This window comes from Sciurus carolinensis, chromosome 4, assembly GCF_902686445.1.
Source record: "Sciurus carolinensis chromosome 4, mSciCar1.2, whole genome shotgun sequence".
Lineage (NCBI taxonomy): Eukaryota > Metazoa > Chordata > Mammalia > Rodentia > Sciuridae > Sciurus > Sciurus carolinensis.
In genome coordinates, this window is record NC_062216.1 from 14,239,826 (window position 1) to 14,250,005 (window position 10,180).

At 53.0% G+C, this 10,180-nt stretch overlaps 1 protein-coding gene across 2 annotated transcripts in view; it reads left to right on the top strand.

Annotated features, from left to right (window-relative positions):
• The window catches only part of Loxl2 (lysyl oxidase like 2), an 83,959-nt gene extending 74,587 nt beyond the window's left edge, over nucleotides 1-9,372 (top strand). Inside the window, exons 11-14 of one of the 2 annotated variants that reach the window (XM_047549408.1) lie at nucleotides 3,883-3,998; nucleotides 4,612-4,748; nucleotides 7,283-7,394; nucleotides 8,005-9,372. In XM_047549408.1, coding sequence (XP_047405364.1) covers nucleotides 3,883-3,998; nucleotides 4,612-4,748; nucleotides 7,283-7,394; nucleotides 8,005-8,084 — 445 coding nt within the window. In that variant the 3' untranslated portion in view covers nucleotides 8,085-9,372. The remainder of the gene's footprint in view (nucleotides 1-3,882; nucleotides 3,999-4,611; nucleotides 4,749-7,282; nucleotides 7,395-8,004) is intronic. The other variant, XM_047549409.1, reaches the window with a different exon arrangement.
• Nucleotides 9,373-10,180: the final 808 nt, after the last annotated feature.

Below are 10,180 nucleotides of genomic sequence, written 5' to 3' on the forward strand. Positions count from 1 at the left end.
TGATGGTGTGAGAGTCCTGATGAGTCGAAGCACATCTGATCTTCATATGGAAGCGTGTTAGTCTTCTTCAGGGCAAGAGTGGAATAGAGTTCAAGTCACGGTAATACTGGTACCTGGCTTCCTTCAGAACACGTGCTAGAGGCCAGGGGCCAGTGGGGCTGACGCTGCCCATGGGCCTATAAGTGGAGGGTAATTGCATCCCAGCCCTGCATATGGCGGCCCACCCGAAGATGACATGGTAGGAGTCTCCAAGTGCCATGTACTTACTCTCTACGGAATCAGTCTCTCCTCTAGGAATAGGCACATGGCGACATCATGGAAGTGTTCTGATCTGGAGTCCCAGGGAACCCTGGCTCTGTGGTCTATTTTATTTCTTTGCTTACAGATGTTCCAGTCAATGGTTTGGGAGGGAAGGGTAGAGAAGAACATGCAGCTAAGCCTGTGTCCTTTCCTGTCCATAACTGAGACACTATGACCATAAGATCCCAGGACCGTAAGAGGGGACTCCTCACCTCACCTGGTGGCTTCTCCAGACTCTTTGGGTGGGCCTTCCAGCAGGGTGCCTGGCCTAAACCTCTGCTGGGTCCCTTTGGGAGGCTGATGAAATCTGGCCCTGCCTCAACTTAAAAAAAAAAAAAAAAAAATTCTGGAAGATTTAATGTCCCATTTCAGCAGATTCACAGACACTTGAAGCCCATCTGTGGAGCCAAGTAGGAGAACCCTGGCTTAAATTAATGGGAATGGGGAAACACATGCCCTTCCCAATTTAATTGATGCTACAATGAGGAACAGGGCCATGTTCTTGGAAAGCTCTAAGCTGAAACCCAAGGACTGATGCCCCTGGAAGTTTCTTCAGCAGTAGGACATGGGGGAAATGCCTTCAGTTCTCTCTCAAATGCAGTCCCTTGGCTGATGACCTTGATGTGGACGCTCTGCTGACTTTTTTTTTGTACCAGGGATTGAACCCAGGGACGCTTAACCACAGATCTACATCCTTTGCCCATTTTTTATCTTTTATTTTAAGACAGGGTCTCACTATGTTGTTGAACCCCCTCCGCTGTCTTCTGTGCCCCAGGAAGTGGGCACACCTGCTCAGCTGGCACAACATGTCACAGCTTTGACAGGGACCACACAGAACCGGGTGCCAGTGCTCAGCAGTGTCCACAGCAGGGCAGCTGCTGTGTCCCAGGGGAAGCCTGGGGGAGGAGCTGGGTGGGAGCTAGAGGAGCCCTGGAGTGGGCCCCAGCATAGCAATGGCCCCCCACGTCAGGGATGGCACTGCTGCAGAAGGGAGGCTTCTGTTCAGTGGCCGTGCCTCCCACATGCGGCGCAGACCCACGGAGGGTCAAAGCCCACAGATGCGGTGTGGCCTCTGAGCCAGTGAGAGGCCCTCATCACAGTCAGGGGTCTTTGTCGCTGCCAAGGGGCTGCCTGAGGACAGCAGGGTGGACCCACTGAAAGGCCCCAGCTTTTGTAGCAGCCCCTCTGAACTGGAAAGCACCCCCAGCGTCTCTGAATTGCAGATGAGAGCGTTGCCCCAACCATGGCGGAGCTCCACCATACCATCCAGCGGGAGGCTCCGGGGACACTTGGCTGCTGTGGGAGGAGACACCACTGCCAAGTGCATCGAGTCCTGGGTCGAGAGTTGCTGGGGCCACCAGTGACCAAGGGTAGCAAAGAAGGCCCCTGAACCTCCTGTGCTTCTCTGAACCAGCTCTCTGTCTGTCATCACGTTCTCCTCAAACACATGCCTCCTCCCGAGCCTTAGGACAGGAGCTCTGCGTCCCGCCATGAAGGCCGTCCTTCCTTCCTTTTATCCAGATCACAAGGACCTCCATTAAGCAGGAGGCTTCACTGTCTTCTCTTCATGTTCTGGAATTTCTCTCCAGGTCTACATTCCCTATCTCCACGCTGGGCGTCAGGCCCCCTCCTAGATTCTCATCCCGGAAGAGAGCCCAGAACTTGTCCTCCTGCCTTCCCAGGGTCCCCACCTGTATTTCCGAAGGTGTGGGGGTGGTAAGAGGGGGTCTCCAGGCTCCACCTGGGGCCTGTTGGGAGGGAGATGCGTCCCCAGGGTGGAGGGGATGCCCATGTCCACCCCAGAGGTAAAGGAGAGACATTCGGGTCAGAAACTGGTGAAAATTGAGAAGCCATAAAACCAGCTCCTTCCTTCCCCGGCTTTCACGGTGGGAAAAAATGAATCTAGAGGAGACTTAAATCAGGTCTTCAGGAAGCAGGAGCGCGGGAGGTGGCCGGCCTCACAACAGCCCGTCTGTGGGCTCCGTCTGAATTCTGTTTAGACAACGGAACATAAACTACTCCTCTTCAGTCTTTCCAGCCGGCCAGCACGGTCACATAAGCCCCTCTCTGAAAGAGGCAGACATTTTTAGGCCATGAGTCAGACCTCATGTCTCATTGGGCTCCTTCAGGAAGCCAAAATAGACTCTTTCAAAGTCATCTCTTGGACCGCCACAAAATGCTCCTTGTGAATGCTCTCCGAGGCCCCTGGCTCAGCACCATCTCACCCAGAAACACGAGTGACTGGGGGAAGCCCGACTTAGCAACTCCTGGCGTTATTTTTAGCACAAGCTAAAACACAGGAAGGAGGAAAGAGAGCCTCTGTTTCCTCAGAAGGCCCTCCTTTCCGTTCCCCTCTTCCCTCTGCCCACCATTGCCGGAGCACTGCGGAGAGAGCTTGGGGCCACCGTGTAAGGCATGGGAAGTAGGGGCTGCCGGGGCCTCGGAGTAATGCCACCTCTAGGTAGTATCAATGCCACTGCCGTTGCTGCTGCTGGCAGTGATAATGAGCGGTACTGAGTACCCGCCCTGTCGCCAGCCTGGGGAGGCCTTTCTGTCATTTATCCTACTCGCTCCTAACATTGCCCTGCGAGGGGCTGATGTTACTGTTCCTGTTTCCCGAGGAGGAAACTGAGATCCAGCACAAACAAAGCAGTCCCCCCCGCCCCCAGGCCTTGTCCCTTCTTCTTCACTGTTGTACCTTTTCCAAATGTCCCTGTGAGGGTGGAGACACGTGGCAGGTTGGGATGGCCCTAAAGTCAGCCTGGTGCCTTCAGCCCCGGTCCTGGACAGTGAGGGATTCCAGAATGCTCCACATAGCAGCCATGTTTGCCTTGTGTATCCTGAGCCAAAAGCGTCACTTTCCAAGACTCTGCATCTGTTCTCAATTCCTCCCGAGTGAAGAGATGGACTGTTGTAAACAGGCAGCCGGGGGAACTACAGCCTGTTTGCACAAGCGCCCCTCCACAGCTCCCTTCCAGAGTCCAATGGGCCTTCCCACGCTGCAGCCCTGTCGCTCCCTGAGAGTGACTCACTTCTCCTTCCCAGCGGGCCTCCTTCTTCCCCTCCTTGCTTCATTTGCTCAACGCAGCGGCACAGACTTGCCATCACGCAGTTCCCAGGGTCTAGAGGGGAAGTGGATGAATGTCCCCAGAGTGCGTGTCCTTAATGCTTCTTCTTTCCCACCTCCCTGCTTACCCACGGCACCTCCCCCCATCCTCTTTCCCTCCCTACCATACGTCCACCTTAAAATGCTTTTAAAAGACATCAGAATATAATTTTTTAAATGAAGTCTAGAGAAAGGGTACCAAGCAAATGGGGAGGGCCACCTGAGGGCTCAGAAGGACCCGGGCTTGTTAAAAATAATAGAGGCTTGGCGAAGCTCTGCGAGGTGAGCAGCTGGCTGACTCCGCAGCCCGGAAGCTCTGAGAAGCACCACAGTCACCGGCTTCCTTACCTTTTCCCTTGCCCTTCCCCCATCTCTCCTGACCATCCAGTGGCCATGCTGCTTGAGATTCCCTCAGGCAAATGGCCAGTGGGGTCACTGCTTGCAGGTGACACTCCCCACCTCTCTCTGGCCCCCAGGCATTACCACAGCATGGAAGTGTTCACCCACTATGACCTGCTGAACCTCAACGGCACCAAGGTGGCCGAGGGCCACAAGGCCAGCTTCTGCTTGGAGGACACAGAATGTGAAGGAGGTAGCTTTGTGTGGGGGGAGCCAGGGGAGTTTTTGAGGGGCTCCAGTGCTTCCAGCCCTGTGCCCAGCGGGTCAGATGCCAGATCTGTCCCCTGGCCACTGCTAACTCCCCACATGACCTTTCTCCATGCTGGGCCTTTGCTGGGGCTGAGGGATGTAGGCAAAACCTGGTTGTAAAGGCACCTGTTCCCCCAGAGTTGTGCAGACAGGCACTGGTAGGGCCCCTGGCCTGCCAGGTAAGGTCCAGACCCTTGGGCCTGCTGCTTGCCAGAAACCTTTCTTCCTGGGTGTCCCAAGACCCAGTTTCCCTTTCCCACCAGACTATGACCCTTCAGGTCCAAATTCAGAAGCGTTGCCCACCCTCTCTCACCTGCTTCCCCAGTTTAGGCACCTCTAATAAGTCACCACATCTACACCCGCTGCCCTGACACCAGGGGTCCTGCAAGGAGAGCTATGTCCATTCTCATCACACCCATTCCTAGAGAGGTCTCTCCATGAATATGAATCCCTTATTCACTGAAGCAAAGGTGGGAGCTTGGGGCAGGAAGAGGGATGGCAGCGGGGCTGGCGGGTTGGGATACACGGTAACAGGCTCCCACCACCCCCGCCTGCAGACATTCAGAAGAATTATGAATGCGCCAACTTTGGTGAGCAGGGCATCACCATGGGCTGCTGGGACATGTACCGCCATGACATCGACTGCCAGTGGATTGACATCACCGACGTGCCCCCTGGAGACTACCTGTTCCAGGTGAGGTGAGGGCCCTGCTTATGGGAACAGGAAGGCAGCCTGAGCTTGCGATTCACTCCTGCCACTTGCAAATCAAAATGCACCTGCAAGCTGATTTAGTCCATGGGCCAGGAGTTGGTTGCATGGGCTCTGAGACAACCACACCTTTGGCCTCCTTTGATCTTCTCTCCCTGCCACCCTGCTTGACCCCAGCACCCTCACCCTGCTGTGCTCGGGCTGAATGCAATCTCCTGCGCTCACATGTGTTTGTCACTTCCCTGGGTCAGAAAGGAGGCTCTGCAGAGGGGCCATTCTCCATGCAAAAAAGTCAATCTGTAATGGTAGACTCTCAAGCTGCAATAGCCTGGCCAGTGACTGTATTGTAGGGACTTCCCAGGGCTTCCACCCTGGGGCACAGCCAGCCTTGAAGAGAAGCCAGGGAGCCTTGGCCCCCCCCCACCTTCCTACACACAGTGGCATGCTCCACCAGGGGCCACTTGGCAGGTGAGGCAAAGGACACTGGACCCTTCTGCCTCCCCTTCTGGCACATGGCCGTGCTCCTGTCTGCAGAAGCTTCATTTCAACACATTTCCACTCATCTTGTTTCCTAGTTGGCCCCGTTGGGTGGCAAAGTAGGTGACCAGAAGTGTGTCATTCGGCCTTGAAAACTTTCCCCAGGAGGCACTCAGCCAGCTGAGCACCTGACCTGCCATCCCCACCCCCATATGCTTCCCTGAAGAACCTGCACCTGCAGAGAAGTGACCACTTAGTTAGTTATCCTATATTCTGACAAATGCCATCTATTCACTAACTATGATTTATTGAAAACGGTAGGCCAGGCAGCCTGTCTCATTGAAGTGAGAGAGCCTTAGGATTATCCACAGTTTACAGCCAGGCAAACCCTGGTCACTTCAACTCCATATGATGTGCTCTTGACCCCTAAATGATACAGTTAGCAAACAGACTCAGAACATGTTAATGACTCTGATGAATTAAAAGAAATGTTTTCCTTGCTATAAACAGAGCTTTAGATGCCTGCAAGCCTGGCCATTCCTGGACACAGTGCCACCTTCACTGTGGGCACCAGGATCTGCTTCAGGGACGGGACAGGGCACTGGGGGAGAAGGAGTGGGCGCTGCAAGTAGGGACCAGTGCCCCAAGACTGAGGCAGGACTGAATGGACCACTAGGTTTCTGGGGGTCCTTGCTTTGTCCTCTTTCTTGTCACTTCCAAGATTCACAGAAATACAGGAAATTAAAGTGCTTCCTGCAGATGCTCATGAGATTTAGAACCCAGATGTGAGAATGGGATGGGACCGTGGCCACCGTGGATTCCAGTCCCAGCTGCACCCACGCGGGCCACGCTGGCCCTGACAGCCCCCAGCAGGAGCCCTTGCTGCATCCTGTTGCCCTTGTGGCTACACTTCAGGGACACTGGGTGGCCAAGGCACTACTTGGGCCTCAGTGTGATAAGTATCAATTGCTCCATGTCACATGGGTGGGGCAAGGAGACAGCCAGGGTTTTGGGGTAGAAAAGAGACCAAAGGAAAATCAGACAACCCCAGAATGGGGCATTTACCAGACTGGGACATGGCCTCTGGCAGGTCTGACCAGGCAGGCCAGCCACAGGTCCTCCAGAGTGACTGCCTCCAGACCAGGACTTGGAGGTGAGGCAGGCTGGCCTCAGTTTCCCAAAGCATCTCTGAGGGAAGACCCAGCAAATCAGCTAAAGGGTCTTTCTGGGACCTCACACCTAGAATATTCCTTAGCAAGCATCCTACCCCTCCCCACACACCAGGAGGCGGGAAATAGCACCTTCCAAATGTGTACAGTCCTGGAGGGAAGCCCTGCCATTTATGATCCCTGACCTTCACCCACAGCTCCAGTACAGCCTTTGTCTCATCCTCTGTCTCCAGCTCCATTTTCCTTTCTTCTGGTTGCTCACCCAGAACCTCTCTGTCCCTTCCCAGACCCCTGCTGCTTCCGGCTGTGTCCACTCAGCTGGGGTAATGGGGAGAAAGCAGGTGGGTGGGGTAGAAGGCGTAGCAGAAGGGGGTCCAGTCTCCACCAACAGTCCCGAGCCAGATCCTACGCCAGCAGAGCAAGAAAAGACTTCAGGATCACCTAAGTCCAGCCCACCATTTTACAGAGCAGCCCCAATGCCCAGAGAGAGGAAGGGTGTGTCCAGCATCATTCAGCTGGGACCAGCACCCTGTCCCCAGCACCCCTCTTCTTGTGTTTGATACCACTCAGTTCCCCCCACTCCATCTCAGCAAACTGCTTTCTCCTCCTGCAGAAGGCCCAGCAGCTTGTCCTGGGAGGGTGACCCTTGCTGAAGGTGTGTGTTTTTATACCAAGAAAGAGGGACGCAAGCCCTCTTGCAAGCCAAGCTTCTCCCTGGCCAGTCTCGCCCTTAACTGCTCCTCGGCACCTGCCACGTTCCCCTCCTGAGGTCCCCAGCTCTGAAAACTGGGCTGGCCTTGGCAGAGCCCAGGCCTGAGGTGAAGGATGGCCCAGGAGGGACTGAGCAGCTTCCTCTGGCATGATTCCTCCCAGGTTGTTATCAACCCCAACTATGAGGTCCCAGAATCTGATTTCTCCAACAACATCATGAAGTGCAGGAGCCGCTACGATGGCCACCGCATCTGGATGTACAACTGCCACATAGGTAAGGTCCCTGGGCTGCCCCCACTCCTCCTCAGGCTCCAACCCACCTTCCAAGAAACAGGCAAGAGCAGAGGCAGCTTCCCGTGTGGGTAAAGAGCTTGGGGAACTGGGCCAGCACTGCGTTCCTGGGCTCAGGCCTGGGCTGAGACTTGGTGTTCACAGCCAGCCCTGGCCACAGCGAGAGGGCGGGACAGAACCAGCCTGCCCAGCAAGAACAGACCCCAGAACCATTTAAGGGCTGGAACTGAGGCCACCAACTTTATGCATATGACCTCAAAATTGTGGGTGTCAGCAATTTGTGGGTGCTGTGTATCAGGTTTTCCTCTGTCAAGAATTAGGAGCAAGTGAACCACTGTTACTTCTAGTCTCCAAAAAAAGAGGCTTTTCCCTTGGATTATATGACCTGGGGGACAAAGGAAAACAGTTTTCTCCTCTGCAGGAAAGTGATGGACGGTAAAACTTAGAGACACTGCATTTATTCATGCATACTCTTGAGTTTGATAGGGTCCTTGTATATCTGGCCCTGCTCCTGATGGGTGCTCACAGGTGGCCTCAGTTCCGGCCCTCAGGGCTGACCATCTAACTGGCCAAACTCTCTCCCTGATTCTCAGGTGGTTCCTTCAGTGATGAGACAGAACAAAAGTTTGAACAGTTCAGTGGACTCTTAAATAACCAGCTCTCCACGCAGTAGAGAAGACTCATGGTCACCTCCTGTCTTCGGGTCACGGTACATCTTTCCCAGGAGGACTAATCACCACAACCTGCCCCATGCAGACCCACTCAGGAGGAGGGTGCTCCCTCATTCACTAGGTGCTGCTGCCTGACCTCTGGCCTGGGAAGGCCTTGGGGGCTAGGACTCGTCCACGGGGCTGTGGGAGCAGTTCTGAGATCCAGCCTTACCCAGGACCCTGGGTGGCATGCAGGCTGTCATCAGCTTGTCCCATCCAAGCTATGGTCCACCCTGAGTCTGATACCTCCAGACTCTGCACAGATCATACGGGACTGTCTCCTTCTCCAGTTACACACGGGCAAATGTGAGCTTCTCAACCCAGAGGTGGTCAGGCTGGATCCCGTTGCTCTTCCTCTTAGGTCCTTTCCAGCAAACTTGAATATCTAGACCTCTCTTCCAATTAAGCCAACTGCCTCTAGTCAATTTTAGTCACTTATAAGAACAGTAGTCCCCCCTTATCCACAGGGCGATGTTCCAAAACCCCCAGTGGATGCCTGAAACCACATATAGTACTGAACCCTATATATAACTTTTTTTCTATATATACATATCTATGACAAAGTTTTATTTAGGCACAGTTAAGAGATTAGCAACAATAGTTAATAATAAAACAACTGTAACAATATGCTGTAATAAAAATTATGTGAATATGATCTCTTGCTCAAAATACCTTATTGTACTTTCACTTTTTCACTTAAAGAAAGCACTTTATGGCTTCTCTTTGGCATATCCAAGTCGCCAGCATCATTGAAGCCATTATTAAGTAAAATCAAGGTTACTTGAACACAAGCACTGTGGTATTTTTACAGTGGCTCTGAAACTGAGATAGTTACTAACAGGTGGGTAGTGTATACAGTGTGGATACACTGGACAAATGGATGATGCACATCCCAGGCTAGACAGAGCAGGATGGTGCAAGATTTCATCATGCTACTCAGAAAAAGCATTCAATTTAACTTATGAATTGTTTCTGTCTGAAATTTTATGTTCATATTTTTGGACCACAATTGGCTGCAGGTAACAAGCCACAGAAAAGGAAGCCTCAGATAAGGGAGGACTACTGTAATGGTGCCACGTGTTTTCTAAGTGAGCTCAGAGTCGGTGCTTTCCCCCCTGCTCTCTCTTATTTTCAAGATACCATTATTATATGTTCACAACCTTTGAAACACAAAGTAACTTAGTGGCATTCAACATCAGGCATCTGGGCCTTTGAAAATATAGCTCAAAAGGAAAACCAGCTACTTGTGTGAGTCATCTTTCTGTCGTTCCAATTCGATTGATTCAGTTGTGCTATAACCTGGGTTCTGCATGACGGGGACACTCACCAAACCCATGTCTTATCACATTTATACCTAGTTGCATAGTGGACTGAGAGACTCACGATACACACCCAGATTTCATCTAAACCAATGTGCCCAGGCCCTGAGATTCCTGTGTTCCATTGCTGAAAAGGGGCACATGATAAGGTTTACGGTTTCACACCATGCAGAGATGGCTCCCATATCCCCACAATCCAGTGTGGGAGAACACCGCTGCCCTCTGATCAGCCCAGGGAGGTCACAAAGAGCAACAAACATCCAGCCGTGACCTTCCCTGAATTCTGCTTTTTTGCGAAAGTTGTCAGGCACACAGCTGTGGTGTCAGGCCCACAGGGGACAACTAGATTTAAAAAGTCACAGAAAGTTTCCCAAAGCGGGTGGAGGGCACGTGGATCAGCAGAGCAAGAGCTCTGAGCCATTTCCTGTGGCAGCGGGGGTGAGTGACCCAATCCAGCCACTGTTACCCAGACCTGGGGGTTCCCAAGTGCATAAAGACTATGCTAGGTCCACAAATCAGATCTATAGTGACATCAAAGCTCCAGGCAGGGACCCTGCAGCACCAACTCTCCACCAAAGCCAGAGAAAGGAGAGCACCAGGCCTCTCCCAGGACACCACACATTTGTTCCTGCAGGGGAAGCAAACCCAGCATGCATTCAGATCTCACCTCTTGACTCTGTTCCTGTTTGTTTCTGCAAAGAGCCCTGTTGTGCCACAGGGACAGCCCAGAGCCTTGGGAC